At 45.2% G+C, this 20,227-nt stretch overlaps 1 protein-coding gene, 1 long non-coding RNA gene and 1 pseudogene across 5 annotated transcripts; 1 reads left to right on the top strand and 2 right to left on the bottom strand.

The window, feature by feature from the left end:
• Positions 1-4,792: 4,792 nt before the first annotated feature.
• Positions 4,793-5,704, bottom strand: LOC133893286 (uncharacterized). The gene is made up of 2 exons (XR_009904469.1): positions 5,364-5,704; positions 4,793-5,267 (listed from the first exon to the last, which is right to left on the bottom strand). It is a non-coding gene; the product is annotated as an uncharacterized LOC133893286 (long non-coding RNA).
• Positions 5,705-5,731: 27 nt separating this feature from the next.
• On the bottom strand, positions 5,732-6,737 carry LOC133892207 (uncharacterized; annotated as a pseudogene).
• A 9,683-nt stretch (positions 6,738-16,420) lies between these two features.
• Positions 16,421-19,623, top strand: LOC133893510 (DIMBOA UDP-glucosyltransferase BX8-like). Of its 4 annotated transcripts, none has more exons than XR_009904525.1 (3): positions 16,421-17,001; positions 17,082-18,319; positions 18,410-19,623. XR_009904525.1 is itself a non-coding variant. In XM_062334537.1 (2 exons), exons 1-2 carry the CDS (start codon positions 16,518-16,520, stop codon positions 17,954-17,956), a joined length of 1,359 nt encoding a protein of 452 aa, XP_062190521.1. In that variant the 5' UTR covers positions 16,421-16,517; the 3' UTR covers positions 17,957-19,623. The 4 variants fall into 4 exon arrangements, 1 of the variants encoding a protein (XP_062190521.1); XR_009904526.1 differs by having other exon boundaries at positions 17,082-18,324; positions 18,413-19,623; XR_009904524.1 differs by having other exon boundaries at positions 17,082-18,324.
• Positions 19,624-20,227: the final 604 nt, after the last annotated feature.

Genomic DNA, 20,227 nt, shown 5'->3' with positions numbered 1-20,227 from the left:
TGGATGAGTAGCTCTCAAGCATGTGGTCGTGTGGGTACCACACACGTACCTCGGCTTCGCTTGTAGTGGCGGGAATCAAGGGGGAAAGGGAAGAGCTTGAGAGAGAGAGAGGGAGAGAGAGCACGTGTGGGGGGAGAGAGAGGGTCTGCTGCCCATTTGAGAGAGAGAGAGAGTGAGGGATATTTCCCTCATGTGGGCCCAACAAGTTAGAGAAAAAGTCCAATTTTGCTTCTAATTCAATTCTGTCTCCAATTTTCTTTTCTCCCACCTCATTAATCCAAATTGAGGTGCGGTAGAGCTCCAAAAACTCCGAAAATTTATGTCGTGATTTAAATCCTTAGGAGATCCTAATCGCGAATTCGCAATGCAAATTTCAATATGGCGATCTAAAGCGATCCATATTCAAATATGAAACTAATGATGCATGTTTAATACTAACATGCAATTACGGGTTTTGGGGCGTGACAAACGTCCCCCCCCCCCCTAAAAGGAATCTCGTCCCGAGATTCAGTACGAGTCGGGGAGAGAGCGATGAGCACGCTGCAAGGGACATAACACGTCGTGAGGGACAATCATGCTATGAGAGGCGGAATCCAAAACACACTTTCATTCACATGTCCATAGCTAGACACATGAGAGATTCCAAATATGCTATATTACATCCACATTTACAAGTTCTTAAAGAAATCAGGATACTCAGAGTGGAGCTTATCTTCTCACTCCCATGTCGCTTTGACTTCCGTGTGATTGCTCCATTGAACTTTCAAGAACTTGATTGAACTTCGCCATGTCTTGCGTTCCGCTTTGTCCAAGATACGGAGTGGCCGCTCACAATATGTCAAGTCCGGTTGCAACTCTTGGGATGCAACATCAACGACTTCCATCGGGACTCGGAGACATTTCTAGGCTTCAAGGAACACACATGAACTCGTGACCAAGGTAGAAGAATGCAACGGCATAGGTTCTACCCAAAGGTACCCGACACATGCATACATACATAAGCATAGATAACACTTTAGACTTTCAAGTTAACACGGTGCAATATGATAGATGCTTGCCTTGCTACCCTGGACCAGAAATATACGGTGCAACGGGATCGCCTTCGTCCTCCGGAATTGATTGATCGGCGGTCGCTATAAGACATACACGCCTGCAATGCCATGAGTATAAATAAAGTGCAACAATGCATGCCTCAATATGCACAAGATGAAATGCCATAAAAATATGTTTTACAATGCATGAAAATATTTTTCCTTGCTAGAACAAGTCATAAGAAAACTAGCAAAGTTGGATTCACCCACTTTGGACTTGTGAAGAATTATCAGTGAATTAATGAAGCTTTTACCTAATTAATTAATCTCAGTCAGAAATTTAATTCAACATTTAATGGCTGGGGGCATTTTTAATTGATAGAGTAGTTTACTATGAAACCAACAAAATTGGTTTCATAATTTTTGGAGTTACAGAGAATTTATTATGAATTTTACAAGTTTTACCCAACAGAAAGTTGTGCTGAAACAGCTGATAGCGGTCAAACCGTAGGCATATAGGCGATCAGACCGCCAAAAGTCGCGGTGAGACTGCTAGAAATGTGGTCAGACCGCCCGAGTACAGAGGGTTTTGATCCCTAGCGGTCAAACCGGCCCCTTGTGGTGGTCAGACCGCCCCCACTCAGTAGGTTTCTGATCCTGGCGGTTAGACCGGCCTGGTGGCAGTTAGACCGCTAGCATAGTGATAGAATAGATTTTTAAAAATCTAGACTTTTGAGGGGCCACCGATGGAGATTTCAGCGAAAACTTCAAACACGGTTTGGACTAAAATAACTCTAGGACGTATGTGAACGTTTCACGCGGATGTTTGGACGACATCTGTGGCCCAAACGTGTAGAACCCATAAAGTAGATCTATAACTGGAAAAGTGGAGTTCCGCGGTGAGAAACTAGATGCCGACCGATTCGACTGACGAAATAATGGAAAGAGGGTATCGGGATGTTCACTTTGTCGTTGGTGAACTTTCTAGCGGATCACTTCTTCGCCGGAAAGCTCCAAACTCCGGATCCGGCTTCCGAAAGGTGGGCGTGCCTAGGGGGAAGAAAATGGTGAATACCGTCTCGAACTTTCGAAACGGCGAAAACCAAATGGATGGATGAGTAGCTCTCGAGCGTGTGATCGCGTGGGTACCACACATGTACCTCGACTTCGCTTGTAGTGGCGGGAACCAAGGGGGAAAGGGAAGAGCTTGAGATATAGAGAGTGAGAGGGAGAGAGAGCACATGTGGGGAGAGAGAGTGGGGCTGCTGCCCATTTGGGAGAGAGAGTGAGGGATATTTCCCTCATGTGGGCCCCCACAAGTTAGAGAAAAAGTCCGATTTTGCTTCTAATTCAATTCTCTCTCCAATTTTCTTTTCTGCCACCTCATTAATCCAAATCGAGGTGCGGTAGAGCTGCAAAAACTCTGAAAAATGTAAAAATAGGAAAGACTAAGAGCTTTAATGTAAAAATAGTAGCTGACAGGGGCATTTTTGTGAAAACAGGAAAAGTCTAGGGCTTAAACTGTAAAAAGACCTAATTGCAGAGAATAAATTGATTTTATTTTTGTACTGAAAATCGTAATTAATGGGCAAGCTGACATCATTAGCCACTAGGATGCTGACTCGGCTCAAGTGTGCTGACGTGGCGCTTATGTGGGTACGATGTGGCTGCTGACTAAGATGATGGACCCGTGGACCAAAGGCCGTATACTTGGTCCATTGGTCCATGGTGGACTGGTTTCACAAATGAAGGGGCACGCGATCTCAGCCTTAGGTTTTAGATCGTACGGCCGATGACGGTTGGGGGGAGTTGGCGATCGACGGCGACGGAAAAACAGCAGCTCCGCCTCAGGTCTCGCTGGAGCTACATGCGCAAGAGCTACGGGGCACCGGAAGCTAGGGGATCTAGCGCAAAATGGAGAGGAGCTCACGGGGGGGGGGTCTCACCGAGGGCTTCACAGCGGTCGGAGGTGTCTCGGCAATGGTCGAGGACGGAGAGGAGCTGGCAGTGATGATCGAAGCTCGATTAGAAGGTAGTTTCGGTAGTGGGGAAAGGGGGCCGAGGGTTGGGAAAGCCTGCTGGAGGTCCTGCAATGCTGAAGAGACGATCAGCGGGACTCTGGGTGCAACGGGGAAAGTTGGCGTTGGTACGCAGCGGAGATGCTCATCGGAGCTTGCCGAGGACTATCCTGCGGCAACGAAGTGGCGTCAAGAAGCGGTGGGAAAAGCTCCTCGTGCTCCTACAAATCCGACGTGAAGGGCTCGAAGGCGGTGGTGGCTCGAAGGTGACGGGGTTGAGGGGAGAAAAGGGAGCGACGGGGTCGAGGCAGCCTTTATAGGCGTGAGAGGGCCGCAGGGTGGTTGCAGGGAGGGCGTGCGCATGTCGAGATGTGTGTGGGGGGGTGTGCTAGCGGTTTTGGTGAGCGATGGCGGCATGGCAATGGGATGACAGGCCGGCCCGGCTCATCACCAATAGGAAGAGAAGGGGAGCGGGCTAGGCCTCAGTTGGCTTGGGCCTAAGAATGAGGAGCATGCAGAGAAGAAGATGGGCTGGCCCAACCGAACAAGATTGTGGTGTTACAACATCCTCCAAGATTACAATACTTTTTTGTTCATTTCAAAGTCCAACCTACACTTGCCGGTGAAGGAGCTGCCACTGCTACAAGTGAGGGACCTATTTGACCCAAGCAAGCTCCCCAACAAAGAAATTGGGCAGAAGATCTTGAATCTAACCACCGAAACCACAACAAGCTCCTCCAGTGCAATATTCAACACATTCGAAGCTCTTGAAGCCCATGAGCCCCAGATGATCCGGGAAGAACTCGCCGATAGGATTCCAGCTTTTTCCATAGGCCCACTTCATAAGCTCACCTCTATTGATGGCGCCGAGACTAGCCTACAAAACCAGGACCGTAGTTGGATCGAGTGGCTGGACACGCAAGCCCCGAGCTCAACGCTATATGTGAGCTTTGGTAGTGTAGTTCATGTGACTCATGATGAGTATACAGAGGTCGCATGGGGCTTAGTGAACAGTAGCAAGCCATTTCTATGGGTGGTTCGATGTGGTCTAGTCCTTGGGGTGGAGAAACAAGAGCTCCCAAAAGGGTTCGAGTGCGCAGTGGAAAGGGGCAAGTGACAGAAGTCTTCTTTAGACTAGTTACGTGCCCGTACGTTGTAACGGGAGAAAAAAAATCTACGAGATAAAATAGTTGACGGGTGAAACACATGTATTGCAATAAAAATAATAATGCGTAAATATCACAACTTCAGGTATTAAAGCGCAAAACTGTAAATACCGAAACTTATAATGCAAAATATAAATAACATGAGATTTAAATCGCAAATTCTGCTATCGGGTCGAATTTCAGGTTAAACCCGATAAGCTAATGGGCCAAATTCTGGCTTGACCCCTTAAGGTTCACGGGCTGAATTCAGCTTGGCCCGTTTTGGTTATTAACAGATTTTTCTTTTTTCTTTTTCAGATTACTCAGCTAGGCCTTTATTGGGCTGTTGATGGGCCGAATTTCAGCGGACCTGTTACTGTTTTTTAAATTAACAGCTCTTTTTTTGGTGAATGGGCCGCCGTCCCATTTGGCCCAAGCCTCCCTGGAACTTAGGGTTTTTCAGCTGCTCCTGGTGTGAATCTCTTCTGCAATTCGTGCCCATCATTCACATTCTGGGATTCCGAATCCCAGACCTGAATTTCAATTAGAATGACATTTCAATAAGAATGACAAGATACATCAAGTCAGCTGGAACCTGTTGAGACCAAACAAGCTTTCTGAAACATCAAAATGCAACAACCTTCGTGAAGCATCGAAGTGCCTCAACCAATTTGTCAATCATCACTGATAACTACCATTGGCAATGGCAACCCAGCACAGTGTAACAGTGAAAAAGAGAACAAACACAACACATTTGTCATTTACCCAGAATATTATTTCAACTGGACTCCTTCCATGCTAGCGACTTATGATGAATTTACCAGGTCATTCAGTATTGTTGGACATGAATTATTGAATGTCAAATCGGGGATGTGTTGTTAATGGTCTCATGCCTCCCAACCCCTCAACAGGGTGGCACAGGCGACCCAGTTAACCCCTAAGGTGAGTGCCCCCATCCTAAGGTTGCAATCTTGAGACTTGAACATGGCCTTGATGTGATGAAACGCGCTACTCATATACTTCTGGAGTTCATTGTTCACTTTCTCTTCATCCCACATGAAACCTTGAATGTTCTGCATCATCAAAGTAGCATAAGGAAGGTGTTGGATTGAAGTAAGAAAGCAAATTTGCAATGAGGTGCCAAAGGCTGTTGTCGATCAGTCAATTACCTGAACCCACTCAAAGTAGCACATGATCACACCACCAGAATTAGCATAGATATCAGGCAATACAGTCACACCCTTCTTGGCAAGAATTTGGATGGGGCGTCGCCGTCATCCTTGTCTGTGAAGTGTGCTTCGCCAGAGCCGTCAGTGGCCGTGGCCAGCGCCAGCTTGCGAAGCCGGCGACAGCGCCTGGGCGTCGAGGACGGCGCCTTGCTTCCATCCTTCTTGTCGGCAACAGAAACCGATGATGCTGGAACAGAGCCCTCGTCAGCGGCCAGTGGCGCTGCGTCACGACGCTGTCCACGGCGCTTAGGCATCGCGGACCGCACCCTGATGCCGTCCTTCTTGCCGGAAGGTGATCCCGGCAATGAGCCATCCTTCCGCGGCCGGCCACGGCCACGCTTGGCCTCTGTCACCGGAGACCCAATGCACGCCGCCTCGGATGAGACCAATGCGGAAGGCTCCACCGGGACCTCCACGACCGTGGTCTCCTCGGAACTGCGCGCATACCGACCGTGCGTGTTGCGCACGAAGAAGCCCTCAGCAACGTGCTTGGCAAGGTAGTGCCGGAGGAGCCTGTCATGCGCTGCGGGCACGCCGGGTTACTTGGCCTGGATGAAGGCCGAGAAGGAGTCCTCCGCCGAGCCGCCATCCTCGCCCAACGCGTCGATCGCCTCTCCGATCATCTGCCAAACCAAACCAACGCGGCCACAACGTCAGGCGTGTGGTGATCGGCGTCCGCCCAAAGAGATGGCGGACGCAAACTCCATTGTGATGCCCTTTTCCCAAAAGAGAAGAAAAAAAGGAACTCCATGGCTGGGTGATCAATGGAAGCATAAGCTAGTGGGGTTAAGCGGCAAGAATGGCGGCTTCTCGCATCTGAGGTGGCGATGCTTAATAATTAATTTCCTAGTTGCTTCGATCAATCAGAGATTAACAGAACAAATTAATCTCAGAAATAAAACTAAAGCGATATTAAAGGGAGAAAAAAGAGGAGAGGAATAAGCGAAGCATTGTAGAAATTAATTCGCGGTGAGTAGGCCAGTACCCAGCGATAGGGTGGGTGATCCGGCGTGGGTTGCCGGTGCTTCAGCAGGGCTGCCACCGGCTGCGGTGGCATCGTCTTCCCCTCCTGCTCCACGGCCTTGTTCCCATTCGTGGCGTGCCGCGCATCCATCTCCACGACGGCCACCATTGCTTGGTAGGGGTGAGGGAGATCGGGCTCCTCCGCTTCTTGGGTGGGAGTCGTATTCCATCATGTCGGCGTTGACCTCCTTGGCGGCGGCGTATACCTCCTCGTCGGAGTCGTACCTGGCGCGCAGGAAGCTCTCGACGGGGTCATCCTCGTCGTCCTCAAAATCCGTACAGCAGAGCGCCTCGAGCTTGGGCATAGGAAGCAGCGCGTGGATCTCCTGCTGGATCTCCGCCATGAAGGTCTCGAGCGTGTCGATCTCCTCCTCATCCTCCGCGTTGCCGCCTCCTGCGTCAACGGTTCGGCGGGTGGGGGTGGCATGGCAGCCGGACACGAGGCGGCGAAGTGGTTCCCGGATGCGGCTGTTGAGGGGCGATGAGGGGCGAAGTGGCGGCCGGCTGGTGGGAGGAAGGACGGAATGGGGGGATTTGATGCTGAGGCAAAACTGTGTGCGAGATTTTTGGTGCGCGTGGATCGCGGACGGGGAGGGAGTAGCGGAACGCGGCGAGTTGCGTGCGGGGAATCTGGGAGGGGGAGGAGAACGGGGCACGGGGCGGCGCCAGGAGGCGAGGCGAGGAGGCGGCGGCGCTAGTAGGGGAGCGGAGGGGAGGAGGAGGAGATAAGGGGCTCCGGGAGGCGAGACGAGGAGGCATTGGCCGTGGCCATGTGGCCCAGGGCAAGCCGCCTGCGGAACGCCGCGCACCTGCGAAACGCGCCTCTCGACCGAAATTTCAGGAGCGGAACGGGAAGAGGCGGAACGCGGGTTGGGAGGGGGGGCGCAGTGAGGATAGGGGAGGCAGAGGAATCGTAGAGGAATATTATGGCAGACCATACATGCTTTACTGTTTTTTTAAGTAGGGGAGATAGGTTGTGGTTTTAGAGTTTTGAGAAAAAAGATATGTTTTTTTTAAGTAGGGGAGATAGGTTGTGGTTTTAGAGTTTTGAGAAAAAAGATATGTTTGAGAAAACGGCTGTGACTGTTGAATTTTAGTTGTTAATTTTTACAATGAATTTTTAGCTTCTCGGCACATCAAAAATCAGAAAAACTGGTGTAGTGGATCTTCTCAGCAGGGCATTGATAAGTTGGTAGATCACATCCTTTCTCTTTGATTTCCTTCTTTATATTCTGGTGTATGGTACGGAAAATACGCATATCTAGAATTGTTATGTGTATAGTTTCAGATGAATAAATCATTTACTAGCTAGTTGTTACTTAGGTTTGTATTTGTTGTTTGTCCGTTGTATGCTCTGCTGTGTTGTGATATTAGGTTGAACCTGTAGCATAGCTGAGCAAAATGGAGCAACATCCAACTAATCCGTAAGTATTCGCCGGCATTATGGATATATAATTCAATGGAAAAATAAAATTTGTGCAACAGACACTGGTGAGTGTGATATATATATATATATATATATATATATATATATATATATATATATATATATATATATATATATATATTGGATTGACAACAATTGATGGTCCATGTTGATTGGTGGGTACAATAAAGAGCTCCTTTTTCTAAAGGATTGTTATAATATTTCCTGGTCAATAAGGCACTCTTGAAAACAACCGTACGTCCCACTGATGAAAATTACCAAACCGATCTTTTGTCTTCGTAGAGATGGAGGGAGACTATCCCGCAAATGATCGTTACTGTTCTTAAAGCGATCATTGGTGGTGAACCTCTCTGGTACTGGACAGAGAAAAGCGAGTTCCCATTGCTGCTGGATTTTCTATAGGAAGCGTCATGATCTAGTTATTATTTTTTCCAATTGAAAAAAAAATCGTTTTGTAGCATCAATATATCACGGTTTTGGAATTTATCAATGAAAGAATTTAGCTCCGTAAAATACCACACCAAAGACAACCGTCTCGAATTTCATTACCTAAAAAAAAAAACCGTCTCGAATTTTTCATATTTTTACCAGCGGATCTGATACTAGCCACGCTGTTTTTCAGCGGTAAAAAGCGAAACAGTGACACTTTTTAATGGTTTTACAGACATGGATTCTTTCATTCCAAAACCTGTTATCTTTCGATGGTTCAAAATAATATTTTTCCTATTCCTTTTTGGGATTGATCCCGTTATTGTTGTCAAGCCCTCCGGACAGACTTCAGTCCTTTTAATTTGTCTCTATCTTTGTCAGATTGTATGAATGCTATGTCCTTTGAGATCTACCTTTTGTTAGATTATATGGATTTGATGTATTATATTTGTATAATTCTAAATAAATTTTAAAGGTTTAATATATGAAAGGAGGCTATAGTTTTTTAATCTCACATTGTTAGTAGAGGTGAAGAGAGATTAATTTAAAAGGACTTCTCGTTTTTACTCCTTAGCTCATAAGGACTAGAAGATCATGTACGGCTTGCTTGCCTCGCTAGTCCATGGCTAGGGTGAAAGTCACGGGCACACGTCACTTTTGTGAATGGTCCGTTAAAATTGGGTTCAGTTACTTGCATATGTCTAGCTTTTTTTCAGTTTTATTCGTGGCATGATTATATATATAGAAACTAATTGCGGCACGTCTCTACTGATCGGTTCTCTCTAAATATACCTATTAGCTGCTGCCACCACAATAGAATACAACACATTAGGGTTTTACCTCTCTGTCTGTAGCACCACCACAGGTAGACTATTCCATCCCGCTGCGCTGGCGTGCACCGGTGATAAGGAGAGTAGGTCCCTAGAACCCATCATCCTTGAGATCCTGCACCGAGAGAGGGCAAATAAGGTTTTTGAGAAGCGCTTCGTGCAACTGCTCATGATTCGCTTCCTTTCCGCCATCGACCGCTTGCGATCTGCTTCCTATTCGTCACCACCTTTTGCATCATCATCACGGAGTCCTCTGCGTCTCTTGCTGTCGATCGGTACGCTTGCTAAGATTAGTCTTCTTTTAATCATGTTTGTCATGCTGAGTGATTGAGTATATTAGAGATGCATTTATCTGTTATTTACATGTGTAGTTTATACTCTTGTTGTAAAATAATGATGGTATATAAGTTTTTGTTTATGATTTATCTAAGAATTAAATTAAACCTAAAAATGCTCATTTATCCAACAATCCAAAAATCTATTGTAGTCACTTTGGTTTAACGATGACTGATTTTGCCAATACATTGAGGCTGGACAAATTTATCGATGTGCACTTTAAGAGATGACAGGTCAAATCCACTCCGTGGCTTACAGCTATGAATAGCTACTGGGTTGCGTCCGATAAACCTGAAGGAACCCTTACTCTTTAAAAGGAAAATGCATTCGAGAGTGCCAATACACTCTTTGTAGGATGTGTTCTTAGTGTTCTTGTTGACCGTCTTTGTGATATGTACATACACATAAAAGACGCAAAGGAGTTGTGAGATGCACTCAATACTAAATTCGGTGCATTAGATGTAGGCAGTGAATTGTATATTATGGAGCGGTATCATAACTACAAGATAGACTATAATCGTTCGGTAGTCGAGCAGACTCATAAAATACAATACATTGTAAAGGAACTCGATCTCCTTAAATGTACATTACCTCATAGATTTTTGGTTGGGATATCATTGTCAAATTACCTCTTTCACGGAGCAATTTTGCCACTACTCTAAAACACAAGAGACAAGAAATCTCTATTGAGAGTCTAATCGTGTCTCTTGATGTTGAAGAGAATGCTCAGGCTAAGGATGCACATGCAAAAGGTGGTGAGGGACAGTAAAAAAATAGTAAGGCCAAACAAACCACAAATTTCAAGAAAAAGAAGTTGAACACAGACGATCAACCTTGCTCTGTGTGCAGTGAGCTTGGACATCGGGCCAAGAAATGTGCAAAGCGCAAAAGAAGAAAGGTTAATCAAGGACAGACTTCAAAGGCTGTCAACATGACCATTGCAAAGACTGAATATGGAACTACATGGTATGATAATTCACCTATTGTTCTCTTCTGTGAGTCAATCTACAGATTGGTGGGTTGATATTGGAGCAAATGTACACGTGTGTGTTGATATGTCAATGTTCTCTTCTTATTAGGCCGCTAGGGATTCTTCCGTCCTAATAGAGAATGAGTCGTATGTTTATATTCATGGTGTTGACATGGTAGATCTGAAGTTTACTTGAAGAAAGATTGTGTAGCAAAGGAATGTGCAACATGTCCCTTTAATAAATAAGAATCTAGTTAGCGGTCCCCTTCTCTGTAGAGACATGTTTAATGTGGTGTTTGAGTCTAACAAAGTAGTCATGTTGAAACATAGATTCTTTATTAGTAAATGCTATGAGTGCAGAGGCTTGTTCTATTTTTTTCTTTCTGATTTCTACAATAAATGTATGAACCATATTTGTGGCAATATTAATGGAGATGATGCTAATTTTTGGCACTCATGGTTATGTTACATAAATTTTGGTTATATGTTTCGGCTTTTCAGTTCGAGTTTAATTCCATTTTCTTCCATTGTCAAAGGTTCTATGTGCTAAAGTTGTGTGCAATCTAAGCAACCTCTTAATCCTCACAAGGCAGTTGAGGAGATAAATTTAGCACTTTTAAAACTCATACATTTAGATCTTTGTTAAATGAATAGTGCGTTGACGAAGGTTAGACAAATATATTTTATGACTGTATTTGATAATGTGTCTAGATTATGTTATGTATATCTGTTGAAAGTAAAAGATGAGGCTCTAGACAACTTTAAAATATATAGGTAGAAGTTGAGAATTAATCGGAAAGAAAATCAAAAGACTTAGATCGGATCGTGGTGGAGAGTATTTCTCTAGTGACTTCGACTTATTATGTAAGGAATATTGTACCATTCATGAGAGAGCGTCTCTCTATTCACCCCAATCTACCCTAATCTAACGGGGTTGTCGAAAGGAAGAACCGCACCCTGACTGATTTGGTTAATGTCATGTTAGACACTGCGGGATTATCTAAGGCATGGTGAGGGTAGCCCAGTTGACCTCGTTTCATGTCCTAAATAGAGTTCCTTTCAAGAATAAGGAGAAAACCCCATATGAAGAATAGGAAGGGAGAAAACCATCACTTTCTTATTTGCACACTTGAGGATGCTTTGCAAAATTCAATGTACCGATAACTAAAAAGCGCAATCTAGGACCTAAGACAATAGATTATGTTTTTTTGGATATGCTCATCGCAACATTGTTTATAGGTTTTTAGTAGTTAAATCAGATAAACCTAATATGCTTGTCGATACAATTATAGAGTCTAGAGATGATACTTTCTTTGAGAACATATTTCCCATGAAGGATATACATAGCACTTCTAGTCAAAGCTCTGAGATAATTCCCGAACCAAACACACCACTTGAGTATTATAAACAAACACATGAGCAAGTTCCTAAGGAGGATGACAGTGAGGCTCCAAGGGGGATCAAGAGGCAAAGAACATCAAAATTCTTTAGTGATGACTTTACTGTGTACCTTATGGATGATACTCCTAAGTCTATTTTAGAAGTATTTACATGTCATGATGCAGACTACTAGAAAGAAGGAATCCGTAGTGAAATGGATTCCATTCTCACAAATGGGACTTGGAAAATTAGAACGACCTTATGGTTTCAAACTCTGGGATGCATGTGAGTGTTTAAAAAGAAGTTTAGGCCTGATGGTACTATCAAAAAGTACAAGGCTCGGATTGTGGACAATGTTATACCAAAAAGAAGGTGAAGAGTTCTTTGATACTTATACACATGTCACTAGACTGACCATGATAAGAGTTCTACTTTTCTTAACTGCCTTACATGGTCTTCTCATTCATTCGATGGACGTTAAGACAGTTTTCCTAAATAGAGAGTTGGATGAGAAAATTTATATGGAATAGCCTGATGGGTTTGTAGTAGAAGGTCATGAGGACAATGTATGTAAGCTATTGAAATTCTTGTATGGTCTTACACAAGCTCCTAAGCAATGACATGAGAAGTTCGATATAACTTTAACATATGCAGGCTTTGCAGTTAATAAAGTTGATACATGTGTGTATTATCACTATGGTGGGGGTGAGGGAGTTATATTGTGTCTGTATGTTGATGATATACTATTCATTGGGAGAAATCTTGATATGATTAATGAGGTCAAGACTTTGTTGTTTCAAAATTTTGATATGAAAGATATGGGAGTGGTTAATGTAATCTTAAACATCAAGTTAAGTAAGGGTGAGAATGAGATTACACTTTCGCAGTCTCATTATGTTGAAAAGGTCTTGAGCCTCTTTGGCTACATGCACAACAAGACCTCTCCAACACCTCATGATCCTAGCTTAATACTTTGAAAGAATAAAATGATTGATATGGATCAACTAAGATACTCTCAGATTATTAGATCACTCATTTACCTATAAGGCCTGATATCTCATTTGGTGTAAACAAATTGAGCTAATTTACTTCTAAACGGGATGATGATCATTGGTGTGCGCTTGAGCGAGTCATGCACTACTTGATAGGTACTATGAATTATAGGCTTCACTTAACTAATACCCATCAGTACTGGAGGGTGGGTTAAAGTGATTCAAATTGGATATCTGATGCTGATGAGATTAAGGCCATAAGAGGGTATGCATTCACTCTTGGCAGTGCTAATATCTCATGGAGGTCTTGCAAACAGACCATATTGATGACGTCAATCATGAAAATAGAACTCACAGCATTAGATACAGTCACTGTTAAGGCCGAATAGCTACGTAAGATCTTGATGGATTTGCAAGTGGTTGAAATCCTGATACCAGTTATCCTCATGGACTGTGATAATCAAACGGTTATTATCAAACTAGACAATTCTAAGGACAACATCAAATCCTCAAGACATGTAAAGAGATTATTGAAGTCTGTTAAGAAGTTAAAAAACTATAGTGATAGCATTGGATTATATCCAAACAGCTAAGAACTTGGCAGATCAATTTACAAAAGGGATTATCACAAAATGAGATAGATAATTTATCAAAGTAGATGAGTATGAGACCCATGTGAGTTATACTATAGTGGTAAGCCAACCTATGTGACCGGAGATCCTGTGAATTAACACTTGAGAAAAAATAAGCTACTGGTTAACTGAAGGAGAGTACTACACAACCCACTCCAGTGAAGATGTAATACTCACAAAATCTGTATGGCAAGTTGCCTATTGCCTTAATATGTTATGTTGGCTTTAATTAGCGAAAATACTATCCTACATGGTATTCTTGAAAAAACACACATATATGAGTTTGACTGTTGGTCACAGTCTATGAGATTTAGATAATCTCTAATAAACTCATAAAGAGACCAAGGAGTAAGACTTATATGCTCCACCTGCTGGGTAGCCTATTGATAACCAACTTTTAGTTACGATTTTAAATGAAACTTGTTTGCACAAAACTTACAATTCAAGACATAGTCTGTTGTCCATGTTTTGAATGAGTGTAGCTTATTTCTCTAGGTGGATATTCAATCCTAACATGTCTCCATCGAAACACTGGCATATCAAATAGCATCGGGAACAGGCGAATCAGTGTGGGACTTTGATCTCTGGTTGGGGATTGTTAGAATATATGGGCTTGGCCCATTATATTTTTGTAATTCCAAATAAATCTCAAAGGCTTAACATGTGAAAGGAGGTTGTGGTCCTTCAATCTCACATTACTAGTGGATGTCGAGGGAGATCAACTTAAAAAGTTCTCTCCCCCTTAGCTTATGAGGACTAAAAGAACACGCGCGTGTGCGCTCACCACCTCACCGGGCTGAGCCAGTCCGTGGTCTAGGTGAAGGGTGTGAGCGTACGACACTTTCTTGAATTGTCCACTAAAATCGGGTCCAGTGCTTGCGCAGGTACAATTTTTTTTACATTTTTATATATTTTACTACTTGATAAAATGATCAACACGGTTATATATATAAAAACCAATTGTGACACATATGTGATGATCAGTTCTCTCTATATATACCTGTCAGCCGCTGCCACCACAATAGAATACAACGCATTAGGGTTTTGCCTCTCTCTGTTGCGTCGCCATAGGTAGACTACTCTGCCCTGTTGCACCGGCATGCACTAGTGATCGGGAGAGCATATCTCTGTAAACTATCATACATGAGATCCTAAACAGGGAGAGGATGAATAAGATTTTTGGGAAGCACTCTGCGCGATTGCTCGTGATTCGCTTTCCTGTCGCCATCGATTGCTCGCAATCTGCTTCCTGTTCATCCTCACCTTCTGCATCATCATCACAGATTCATTTGCGTCTTTTGTTGCCGATCGGTCGTTCGCTAATATTAATCTTCTTTTAATCATGTTTTTCATACGGAGTGATACTTTGTTGTTCCTATTATTGAGTATATTAGAGATGTGTAGATCTGTTATTTACATGTCTAGTTTATAATTTTGCTACATAATAATGATGGTATATCAGTTCTTATACATGATTTATCTAGGAATTAAGTTAAACCTAAAAGTGCTCATTTATCCAACACCTTTGGCCAATTATCATATGTCGGCGCTTTTAGGTTTAGCACTCAACACCTTTGGCCAATTATCAGTTCTTGTTCATGCTTGGGCTCCCATCCTTCGGTGTGCTCATCGTCGCCGTAGCTGTGGTATTTAGCTTCATCGTCGGCTCCTGCATTCGTCGACATGGGAATATGGGATCGAGGTATATAAGTATTAGTGAAGGAGGTTTCGCCTTTCTTGTCCCAAGCCACCAAGAGTCATCGAGATCAGGAGTGATTATCCCATTTTGGTGGAAAGTGAAAGCGAAGCTAATCACGCATAATAGGATTGTATTGATTCAAGTTGCAAGTATTACAAGTGTTACATTATATAGGTACTAGTGAAGAAGCTCGACAGGCATAGGGCAGCTAGAAGACCATGAGAGTCGGACGACCAGGGGAGCCGGACGGCCAGGCGCAGAAGGCAAAGGGCTGGACTGCTTGCATGCATGCGCAGAAGGCAAGGGGCCGGATGCTCTGTCTAACAGAAAGAGAAGAAGCCAAGGAAGTTGCTTCAAGCCCACCATCCCGTTCGAATTACTCGATGTGTTACCGCAATAGTAGCCACGTAAGGGTTCGACTTGCTGAGCCCCAAATTTGATGATGGCTAGAGTTGGGACTTTGGGCTGTGCTTTTTGGGTCGGCCCAAGCACGACACGGCCTGATTCGGCCCAAGCTCGACCCAACACGAGCACTAATAGGCCGGGCCAGTTCGGCACGATTTATGGACCAGGCCGAGCCCTGATATGGGGCCCAATGGGTGGCCCGGCCCAGCACGAAAAATGGGTCGTGCCTGGGCTGGCCCGACACGAAAAAAGCCTGAGGCACGATGGCCCAATTCGCCATATACAATCTGTAAGCTGAGTTGTGATATAGTGACATCAAATGAAAGAAAGAAAATTGGCTCCCCTATTTATCTACCAAATATCTAAAGTTGCATCTTTTATTTCTCCCCCCATTTTGCTTGTCCAAAATCATTCTATTTTTGTGCAAATTTCTCCTATTTTTTGCTTGTGAAATTTATTGATGTTGGTTTTAGGTTTGTATGATTTTGTTTGTGGATATGCAAATATTTGTCTCTAATTATTACCAATTTTCTTACGATAATTTTTCTCTCAGATTTAATTTTGCACAAACGAGTGGCTATATTTTTATTTTTTCACCGTTGCATGAAAAAAATGGAGAATGTACGAGTTTTTACTATCCTTACTCTGCTAAAAGAATATTCCTAATTGCTCCAATATTCTAATTTAAATTTGTTGAACAATAGATCTGAATTAAAAATATCTTCACGTGTTACACGAGGGCCTGTCTCTCTCGTTCGCATGTTCAGATCACTGCTATGCATCCGTCCAATCATTCATTTTTTTTAAACATTTCACATGGCCAGGACTATGCTATTGAGCTGACGTGCCTTATTAGGTGCGTCACGTGGCCACATTTGGACCACGGCACATACTCCATAACAAGCTCCGCATCACTACACCTCGCAGCAATAACTCTGCCGGCCGGCGCCAATGGCCGGACAAGAACAGCACCGCCACGGCCACCGCCGCCGCGTCGTGTTGTTCCCGCTGCCGTTCCAGGGCCACCTCATCCCTATGCTCCAGCTCGCCGCGCTCCTCCGCGCGCGGGGCCTCGAAGTCACCGTCCTCCACGCCAACCTCAACTTCCCCGACCCCGCACGCCACCCGGATCTCGCCTTCGTCCCCATCCACGAGACGCTCCCCGACGAGGTCACCTCCCCCGGTAATGACATCGTCAGGCAGCTCCTGGCCCTGAACGCCGCCTGCGAGGCGCCCTTCCGAGAGGGCCTCGCGTCGCTGCTGCGCGGCCAGGACGTCGCGTGCGCGGTGGTTGACGGACAGTGCTACGCGGCGCTGGTCGCGGCCAGCCAGCTTGGTGTCCCCGCGCTAGCGCTCCGGACGGACAGCGCCGCCACGTTCCGCAGCATGCTCGCCTACCCGCGGCTGCGCGACGCCGGCTTCGTTCCCATCAAAGGCAAGTAAAGAACGAGTAAACTCGCACTGGATCTTGGAACGCAAATGTTACTGATTAGCTGGTTGTTAATTATCCTGCAGAAGAACGGCTGGATGAGCTGGTCCCGAAGCTCGAGCCGCTCCGGGTACGAGATCTGATCCGTGTCGACGGCAGCGACACGGACGCGCTGTGTAGCTTCATCACCACGGTGGCCGACGCCATTCGGGCCTCGGCGTCCGGCGTCGTGATCAACACGTTCGAGGCGATCGAGGCAGCGGAGCTGGCCAAGATCCAGCACGAGCTGTCCCGTCCAGCCTTTGCGGTTGGGCCTCTGCACCTGCTGGCCCAGGCGCCGGTGGAGCAAAGCCTTTACGTGCTGGACCGCGGCTGCCTGGATTGGTTGGACGCGCACCCGCCGCGCTCCGTGCTGTACGTGAGCCTGGGGAGCGTGGCCTGCGTCGACCGCAATGTGTTCGAGGAGATGGCATGCGGGTTGGCCAGCAGCGGCGTGCCGTTCCTGTGGGTCGTCCGGCCTGGATCTGTCCGCGGCGTTGGTGAGGAGGTTCCACTTCCACCATTGCCAGATGGGGTCAACGAGGAGGTAAGGAACAGGGGGAAGATTGTCAAATGGGCACCACAAAGAGAGGTCTTGGCGCACAATGCAATTGGTGCGTTCTGGACACATTGTGGATGGAACTCGACATTGGAGAGCGTTTGCGAAGGGGTGCCCATGCTTGCTCAGCCATGCTTTGCGGACCAGATGGTGAATGCGAGGTACGTGACGCACGAGTGGGGCGTTGGGCTGGAGGTTGGGGAAGTGATTGAGAGGGAGAGGGTCGCCAAGGCGGTGACGAAACTGATGGTAGGGGAAGATGGAGCTCAAATGAGGGAGAGGGCACAACATCTGCAGATGCAAGCATCGGCTGCTACTAGTTTGTCCATGGACAGTCTAGTCCAGTACATATCGTCCCTGTGAACTGCCAGCATCTTTGAAAATTGATTCCGCCATGAATAGTAAACTAATGTCCTGCAAAACTGTTGAAATGTCGAATAATATGTTGCAACTTTCATTCCAGAAAACTGAATCCACTACCACCAAAGGAAATGGTTCCATTCAGGAAGGAGTCAAAAGGAAAAGGTGTATGAAGTTCTCATTGTGTGATATTACCTTCTCAATGCTAGTGTCTTCTTGAACAATTTGATTAGGATTTAAGAGCACGGGAAGTGATGAAGAGCAACTGCTGGAGGTTTCATTCCAAGAACAGGCACAGACAGTACAAATATTTAGTCAGATTACATGTGCAGGAAACATCAAACATCCATAAGATCAGCGGACAAGGTCAGGTTTGTTTCTCGTTCACTATCCCTGTAGCAGATGACAGAATCAAAACCAAAGTTCAGGCTTCCACTTGCTCTATTTCTTTGCTAGAAGCATCAGCAATTCCCAAGGCGTTCAGACATTTAGCAACGACATGAGGGCGCTGAGGTAGCAGGTGAGGTTCTCCTCCGGAATCAGTTCGCCGGCGTCGTCATCCACGGTGTACTTGTGGAGCGTCATCTAAGGCCGGCATTCAACAGCACAACAAGGATCGCATTGTAGTACCACTCAACCAACACAATTCGCAGTGGACGACAAGAGGAACGGATGGAGGAGCCCCTCGAGAATCCGCATCATCTGCTCCCGGTACTACTCCATCTTGCGACACAGACAGTGTCCTCATTCCATGTGAACTCGATCGTCCCCGCCGTGACGCTGCCCGCCCTACCAATGTCGACTGTGATGTCTCCGATCGGCCTCAAGAAGCCGCCGTGAGGGCCGACGTAGACGTCGTCCAGAGGTCGAGGCTCTTGAGGAGCGGCAGGCGGATGCCGACGCGGGATTGCACGAACCTGGAGTGGAAGATGCACAGATACTGAAGCTGCGGGCACCAGCACCACGCGCCCGGTGGGAACGGCTACTCGACGGTGACGGAGTTGAGCGTCAGGGAGGGCAGGGACGGGAGGCACGGCCACTCGTTGAGCACCACTGTGTGTTAGATTTTACTTAAACTTAATTATCATTACTGCCTAGCCTAAGCACATGAACACAAGATTTGAGATGCGTTTGACTAACCCGATTAGAATAAGCATCTTGGTCGCTTGACGAAGAACAGCGACAGGGATCGGATCGTGATCGATGTAGCTTCAATTGTCATGTGTCTATATTATTGCTATCGCCTGCGTTGTGATGAACAGCTGGAAGGTCCCGGTAGCGGCGATGACCTTCAAACCACACCAGAGATTCTCAGAGTCGGTTTTTGAGTTTGTTAGGGCGTAACCAACTTCAGTTGAAACTCCCCTATACCTTAACTCCCTGGGTGGCTTGGGACCGAAGCCTTTTGGCTGTGCATTGGATGCGCTCCAGATCACCACGCATGTAGGTGAGTAGTTAGTCCCTTGAAGACTTGCTCATTTTTGACCAGCCGAGATCACACAATCAACATTCTCACACTTGATCGAATTAGATCATAAGTTCCACATTTAATAGGGCAGCACACCAAGGTAAGCGTTTACAAGGGCCACTAAACAGCCAAAAAACTCATTACCTATAGCGTATCATTCTATCTCGATAGGATATTTACTTATTGGGAGAGGGCATACATTCTTATGGTTCATTTGTGCAGTTTGTTTTCATTTGTCATTATATGCACTTTGAAAATATGAAAACAAACTTTGTAGTTACAGAATCGAAGTTTGAGATCTCAATTTGTCCCAGAAGTATATGTTGTCAATAAGTCTTATGCCGGCACTAATTTTAAGACAAGCCTTTAGCAGGGATTCATTAAGCTAAACATGATGCATAAACTTATATGTTGAACATGATACTTAATTCTTATAGGTTGAACATCAGTAATTTTGATTCTGGATTACATCTTTCACAATGTCATGCCTTTGACAGCTCCACTTGATATGTTGTCACTCGAAACAGAATTGCACTCTTGCATAATAAATTTCAGGATAGAATATTAAGCCAAAGGAAAGTTTTCTTATTCTTAAACCACAACAGCCTATTGTGAATTTCTTATTATCTAATGGTCTTATAACATATCACAAGTCAACTTCCATCATTAACGATGCCTCAAGAGATTGGTTAGAGCCATTCCACAATATAGCTCCTCCTGCAATGGTGAAGATTTGACTTGATGCGGATTTCTTAATATCAACACACCTTGCATAATTGATGTCTGACTAACGCATAACTTTATGA

This window comes from Phragmites australis, chromosome 15 (genome assembly GCF_958298935.1).
Source record: "Phragmites australis chromosome 15, lpPhrAust1.1, whole genome shotgun sequence".
Taxonomy (NCBI): domain Eukaryota; kingdom Viridiplantae; phylum Streptophyta; class Magnoliopsida; order Poales; family Poaceae; genus Phragmites; species Phragmites australis.
The sequence above is the reverse complement of the archived record's forward strand: the minus strand, read 5'-3'. Positions and strand labels throughout refer to the sequence as shown.

Excerpts from the sequence above, each read along its gene's own strand:
- LOC133893510 (XM_062334537.1), top strand. The coding sequence starts at position 16,518 with ATGGCCGGACAAGAACAGCACCGCCACGGCCACCGCCGCCGCGTCGTG. Across the intron at positions 17,002-17,081 it reads CGGCTTCGTTCCCATCAAAG|AAGAACGGCTGGATGAGCTG; the intron begins GCAAGTAAAGAA and ends ATTATCCTGCAG.